Source organism: Galleria mellonella, unplaced genomic scaffold (assembly GCF_026898425.1).
Source record: "Galleria mellonella isolate WM207_F2 unplaced genomic scaffold, CSIRO_AGI_GalMel_v1 utg33, whole genome shotgun sequence".
Lineage (NCBI taxonomy): Eukaryota > Metazoa > Arthropoda > Insecta > Lepidoptera > Pyralidae > Galleria > Galleria mellonella.
In genome coordinates, this window is record NW_026442079.1 from 10,074,598 (window position 1) to 10,082,239 (window position 7,642).

Below are 7,642 nucleotides of genomic sequence, written 5' to 3' on the forward strand. Positions count from 1 at the left end.
ATTCGAACACCGCTAACAACGTAAAGCTGTATTGAATTTACAGTTGGGCCATGTTATTTGTAAATGCCAAGTCTTAACAGAGTGAAGTGCATGAAAAAAAATTTAATAATTCTGTATATTATTTTGGAGACCATAATGAAATGTATCACACTTTACACAACGACACTTACACAGAGTAACGCAGCTAACATTAGACGATCTAATAACCAATCGCGAGTAATTAATATTAGCCACAATATAGTTTCGCGTATAAATATTTCTTATCATCGATACGATCACGGCGCCGCGACCACACATCGTTTCACACATCGATCACATAAGCTTGAAATGTGGCGCTTTATATGTTATCGCTACTACTACATAGTTATGCTTAAATTCAGATTGTGAATGAAACTACACTCTTTTACCCACTCACTTCTAACCTATCTACATCATTTATTTAGTTATTTCATGCAATAGCCATATCATTAACTATAACAGTGTCCGGGGAATGTTTCACAGGTACAAAGTTGACCCAAATGAGATCCCAGTGGAACAACAGGCTGGGTCTACTCTCCCCCTTATGGAGATACCAGGCCGGGACATTGAGGCTGATGAGGATTATAATCCATTCGAACACAGAAAACTCGCCCATCCCACATCGTAAGTGTTATTTTTCCATTCTATTCAATTTTTTTTATGCAACTTAGAATGGCAAACAAGCTGACGGCCCACCTGATAGAAAGTGGTAACTGTCACCTATAGACATGAGCAGTACCATGGACATAACAGAATGCACTGTTTCGCCCATGACACCCCCCATGTGTTGTCATTCTTGAGGACTCATGTTATTCCTCTGTACCCAGTAAATTCACGCCATATCCCACCCTCCAAACCGAAACACAACCATGTAAACACAACTGCTTCACGATAGAAACACGAATAGGACAGAGGTGCCCAAGCAAACGACTTTTGTACAAAGTCTCCCTCTGATCTGTAAAAAATAATAAATATATTATATTATTTATTTTAAAGATTATAGCTGAAAGCTTAAAGTAGAAAACACTACAAGAAACGCTACAAAGATATCATAGAGAAAATAATTTTATTAGACGTTGGTACGTAGGTACGTACGTTACGTAACGTGTAACGTGATAATATTTCATTCTCTTTCTTTAAAATTCTACAACTGTTATTCATCGTAAATATTAGTTTTCGAAATTCTTTTTATACGTATTAAACTTAATTTACATCTCATATTGTTTCCAGGGATATGGACACCCTTATTCATTTGCTGAAAGGATCTCTTGGCAGCGGTATTCTAGCAATGCCCATGGCATTCCTCAACGCTGGCCTCTTCTTTGGTTTGGTGGCTACATTCGCTATTGGTGGTATATGTACATACTGCGTGCATATACTGGTGAAGACTGCTCATGAGCTCTGTAGAAGAATACAAAAACCATCTCTAGGCTTTGCAGAGACGGCAGAAGCCGCCTTTCTTTCTGGGCCACCCGCTGTGCATAAGTTTTCTCGACTGGCCAAGTAAGTACATAAACATCTAGTGCAATTATACGACAGTTAAATTTTGAGAATTCATACAATTCATGAATTGTCCAATTTGTAATTGGGTTTTTGTCTTTTTTATTTCTTTGATTGACCATTCATATCAATTTCATATATTGTTCGAATGAACTTATTATATTTAACTAATTTTTCTCGCTCTTATTCACATCTTTACTATAAATCAAACAATTTGTTCAAAAATACCTATAAAAGTTATATATGTGTTTCAGGGCTATGGTTAACTGGTTCCTGGTGATCGATCTGCTTGGCTGCTGCTGTGTATACATCGTATTCGTCTCCAGAAACGTCAAGCAAGTGGTTGATTTCTATACAAAAGACTCAGAGTACCACGATATACCTCTTCGCGTGTACATGGTGGCACTATTACCTTTACTTATTTTGATGAACCTTCTGAGAAATTTGAAATATTTGGCGCCTTTCTCAATGATCGCTAACCTTCTTGTTGGTACCGGAATGGGTATAACTTTCTACTATCTATTCCAAGATATTCCAAGCATACATGACAGGCTGCCATTTACTGGAATTGAGAGACTGCCAACCTTCTTTGGAACTGCCATCTTCGCTCTGGAAGGAATTGGTGTAGTTATGCCACTTGAAAACAACATGAAGACTCCGACCCACTTCATTGGATGTCCTGGCGTTCTTAACACCGGAATGTTCTTTGTAGTTTCCCTATATGCCTTTGTTGGATTTTTCGGATATTTGAAATACGGAGAACACACTGCGAGCAGTATCACGTTAAACCTTCCGGAAAACGAAGTGTAAGTTGATTGACCTAAAATCGTATAACATTTTACATATCCTTACAGTACGGTTAAAGATATAATTCACATTGAAATCTTCTCTATACTGCCATATCGAAATAGGCGATTCGATCATATAGCATATGATATAATATTCAATAATATTTTTTATTTAAAATGGAGTTTTTATTAGGTACACAATATGATGAAGATTTCTATATGGATTATATTTTTAAACGTTTACTTTAAAATAATGATTAAGATTTGCCTTCTCCCCGTTCTCCTTTCATCACTTTAGCTGTGCTACAGAAGAGTCAAAATACGTGGTGACAAATAAGATCTATCTAAAGGATGAATAAAAGCAAACTACACTATCATATCATATAATCACTATCATATAAAATATACCGTGCCATCAGTGCATCCACATAAGCAATACTATTTTCATTCTGTAGATGCATTCTATTATTAATTTAGAATCAAGATGACATAATTTTTATAACCAATACGTAACTAACAAATCAAATAGTGCCAACGAGCATCATCATTGAACATAAGCTTACCCCTTGAGGGGTTTTGTAGTTTGCCACGCTTGGCAGGCGGGTTGGTAACCGCAGTTTGAATTTTGGTGATGTTTTAAGAGGGACGCTGCTGCTCATCCCTTCATCATGAGCTCCCTTAATTGTCTCTTGTGACGCCCACGGGAAAGGAGGGGTAGGCCTATTATATGCTGAGATTTACACAGCTCAAGACTTGGTCACTTCCAAATATTTAGTAAAGCAGATAGATAATACAAGTAATGAGATCCTGAGTTGATACTAAATATGTAATTCATTAAATAGTTAGAAGACTTTAGGATAAGTGAAATTACTGGTTACTATTACTGAAGATCCACATATCTACTACAAAGGCGAGTTAATGCATTTGGATAGATATAACAATCAGTATCTAGATACAAATGACTTAAGTCATCAATAATAAGATAACCGAGTATCATACGTCCATCCATACATTTCTTGCTTTATCGACTTCGAAAGGACTCCTTGACTACTACCATTAAAAACTAAGACTACATCAATTTTTTTCTTTTCAGATTGGGCCAGTCTGTGAAGTTGATGATTGCTGTTGCGATATTCTTCACCTACAGCTTACAGTTTTACGTGCCGATGGAGATAATCTGGAAAAACGTTCGCCACTGGTTTGGAGCAAAGAAGAACTTTGCTGAATACAGTATTAGGATTGCATTAATCGTGATGACACTTTGTATAGCCATTGCCATTCCGAACTTAGGTCCTTTTATTTCTTTAGTCGGTGCTGTATGCCTCTCTTTCCTTGGCCTGATATTCCCATCAATAATCGAAACTGTCACCTTTTGGGATCGACCAAACGGCCTTGGTCGTTTTAACTGGGTTCTCTGGAAAAACATATTCCTTGTTTGTTTCGGAATCCTTGGTTTCCTAACAGGTGCCTATGTCAGTATTTTGGATATTATACAAGGTGAAGACTAATAAAAGTTCCGTAAGACTAATTCATAGGTATATGACGAAATTCTATATAAAGAAACATCAGATGTAATGGCTAAGATTTTATAATTAATTCGCTTTTAGTTGTTTAATATCTTTTTATACATTATAACTAAATTAAATCTGATGACGATTTCTTATTTGAGTTTTTGCAGTCCTTACTGTTCCTTGAGATTAACACCTATTTATATTAGGTTTTATTTCAAAACGGTAAAGTTGAGTATAGTCAATATATTTTCTCATTGTTATTTAGCCCCGAAACTCTGTAGCCATTTAGAAATAAGAAATGTAATTATTAAAATGTGTGAGAATTTTTCTAGTGCATTATTGAAATGTGATACAATTTAGGTTTAATGAAAGGCATTGAAACAGCTATTTATAAGAAAATATAGGTTTCAAAAAATTTGTTTGTTTTAAAATAGGAAATAAATTAGGTATGAGTAGGTATTGGCATGTTATTGGACCACGTTTTAGCTTGTTCCGCTTTTTACATGAAATGTGTTACAATTTTGGGGTTTAATAGTAGACGCACCGTGATATGATATAGGCATTTTCATTACCAAAAATATATTGGCTTATGGTACAGTTACATCAAACGAACAAAGAGCATAGGATAAGAACTAGAATAGCCTTATGTATTGTAAACGTACTAAGAGTATTATTTCATTGCTTTATTACACCCATGAATAACGTTATAAAGAAAATTCACTTGTACATCAATTTGTTATTGCTTTTCACGAAAAATTCTGACGCGTTTATTCTAGAAGGCAGTCGACATGGTAACTTCACAGAGCAAGTAAGCACTACGTAGTTATATAGCTGCCTAACAATTTAATTTAACACAGTTAATACGATGACTTATGAACAAACAAAGTGCAAGCCAAGAACTGAAGATCATTCTAGCAGATTATGGTACCCAGAGATATGATAATTCATCTAAACTGGAACCATATTCTGATTCATTTCAGAGGACAGAACAAACAAATTCTGTTCTATACCTTGTTTGCACTTTTTGCTCTGTATACTTACACGTCCTATCTCTAAAACTGTTCTATATCTTACTTTATGTCCTTTGTTCATTTAGTGTAATTACACCATTATTTAGTATAGATTATCATATCGAGCTTGTTTTTAAAAAAAATGTAAAAGCATTTAAACTTGTAGGTTATACCTATATGTCTATAGACTCACGTAAGATCTATTCTTGAGATCATATAATTCGAATAAATTGAATAATATGTTATATTCAAGATTAAAGTTATAGTAATTCTAAAAATAAAGTTGTACTCATGCTGCCTTGATTTAAATTTATTTTTATAAAATTTCTTCGTCATCGATCTAGGTCCATGGAAATTTTGAGCAAATGTCAAATCAAGTGCATGCCGACATTAAATTGAGTTACAAGACTGGATATTTTGTCTTTGGTGAAAAATTATTAATTTGTCACAAAACATCTTCAGCTGTACGTTGCAACGACAGAAAACAATTCACTAGTAGTTTAAATAAACACGTAATGTTCCTTTCATGTGAGTCAGGTTCTGATATTTATTGTAAACCATCTGTGTGAATGGATGTGATGCGAATAGTTTAAATAATTTTAATTACGTAAGACATAAGCCATGAAGAATCATTTATTGTATAGAATGATTGTTATCGAATGTAGGCCCTTTTGCCTGATTCCTTTATTATCATTCTGTAGTTTTTAGGTAAGTATTGGACATCATTAATTGGATGCTGTTTTCTCCGATGGCTATGAGCGTCATGATCACTTAGGAGATATATCCTTTACATGTTCGATTCTGTCAGCAGAGACGTAACGAATATTTATTGGTAATCCAATGAAGTAAAAATATATTTTTTTAAATAAGCAGTCAGCTATCGAAAATATATTTTTGGATTTGTCCTTGCCCTGAAATGAACTGTTAGTACTAACTTTTTTTTGTTAAAATTACAATTTCTGAATACTTAGTTTTCTAATTCTAAACGTCAATTCTGTGTGATAATACTTTTGTAATTGTCAAAGATACTGTTTGAAACGTTTATGATATACATAAAAAAGAAGCTGCACTACACGTGAGCTTGTGAACATCGTAAATATTGGTACAGAAGGAAAGCATTCCTACATTGTTATACATGTAATGGTATTATGTACCGACCTACTTATTTTAGATAGTGATGGTTGTTTTGTTACAGTATTAAATAGTTTGGAACTAAGGAACTAACTATATGCGTTTTATTACAAACCTCTCCATACACCTATTCCATTTATATCCATGCCTTTTTTGGGGTTCTGTATTAAAAAGGCACAAGGGAACCCTTATGGTGCAGATTTATTTATCTATTCTTCTGTTATAGCGGTATATTTCAGCAATTATTAATGTTATATGATTTGAAATTTGGAATAGTTTTACATGTTGTCTCGATATCTCCGCGACAACTATTGCACGACAGCTTGGCTATTTTTTTTTACAACACAGGAGGCAAACAAGCATGCGGCTCACCTGATGGTGACTACCACCGCCCATGATCACCTACAACACCAAAGGCATTGCAGGTGTGCGTGTGTGTTCTTTCTATTTTTTTAATGGATAAATATGATATGGTAGCCCTGCCTACGCTGTCGATATACGCTGGTAGGATATTAGTAAAGGATGATAGGTGAGGATGAAGGTAGGTCAGTTAGTCTATAGTGACCAATTGAACGTGAATTAACCACAACGGTATCCAGAGGAAACCGCGTGGAGATCGACCTAAGAGAGTGTATTGCCAGCAATGGGCCTATTTTTTAATGGATGATAATGGAATGGTAACCCTGCCTACGCTAGCGGTATATGCTGGCGGGGCACCAGTGAGGGATGATAGGTGAGGATGAAAAGACAGGTCTGTTAGCCTATCGTGATGAATACACCTGGAATTCAGCACGATGGTTTCCAGGGGGAACCACAGGGAGGTCGACCTGATAGAGTATATTGCTAGCAATGGGACTGATAGTCCGCATTACTAACAATCCCTTTCCCCCCGCAAGGGGCCTATTAAACATCATTACTAACAATCCCTCACGAGCCCAAGCTTGGCTATTCATCAATGGTCATCCGCATCATCAACCAGTTACAGAGGTCGGTCTTCACGTCATCATGAGAACGCCATTTATGACGCAGAAGTCAATTACTTGATTAATTCAGTTTTGAATTTTTAAATCCTTCCTGTTTATTTGTCGCTTCAGAAAAACTAGGTGTATTAATTCAAGATCTTTTTAAATAAATGTAGAACGCACATAATTTACAGCTCGTCTTTTTTGGAAAATATGTTATCATAAAATCAATTATAATTGGAAAAAATTAAATGTATTAAAAGAAAATAGATATTTTAATCTTTTAATTTTGGTAACGATAAGACATTGATTTAACAAAAAGTTACAAGTAAAAGTAAATAATGATATTAATTAATTTTCACCGAGTGTCGGCCATTTTGATAAATATGCATAGTATGAGAATAATTATGCATTCTAATTTTAAAAATTTCTAATTCTGGCGTAGCTTGAAATGGAGCGTGTTGTTAAAAAAGAGCGCCTCCTATATCAGCATATAGCATGTATAATCCGAAATAGCTTTGAATAAAAATAATAATTTGTAAAAAATAATATTTTTTAATTTTATATCCCTGAATCCGGCCCTTTGACCCTTCGGTGACTTTTAACTAAAACGAAACAAGCGAACAAGCTGTTTAGAGATAGAAATCAGTGAGATAAAGTCGACTGTGTACAAAGTCTCACTCTGATAAAAATGAATATAAGTCATTTATATTTATTAACTG

The 7,642-nt window shown here is 34.7% G+C and overlaps 1 protein-coding gene across 2 annotated transcripts in view; it reads left to right on the top strand.

Moving 5' to 3' along the window:
- The window catches only part of LOC113521214 (proton-coupled amino acid transporter-like protein pathetic), a 53,204-nt gene extending 47,152 nt beyond the window's left edge, over window positions 1-6,052 (top strand). For both annotated transcript variants that reach the window (XM_026906684.3, XM_026906693.3), the window contains 4 exons: window positions 502-642; window positions 1,249-1,521; window positions 1,773-2,324; window positions 3,400-6,052. In XM_026906684.3, coding sequence (XP_026762485.2) covers window positions 502-642; window positions 1,249-1,521; window positions 1,773-2,324; window positions 3,400-3,814 — 1,381 coding nt within the window. In that variant the 3' untranslated portion in view covers window positions 3,815-6,052. The remainder of the gene's footprint in view (window positions 1-501; window positions 643-1,248; window positions 1,522-1,772; window positions 2,325-3,399) is intronic.
- Window positions 6,053-7,642: the final 1,590 nt, after the last annotated feature.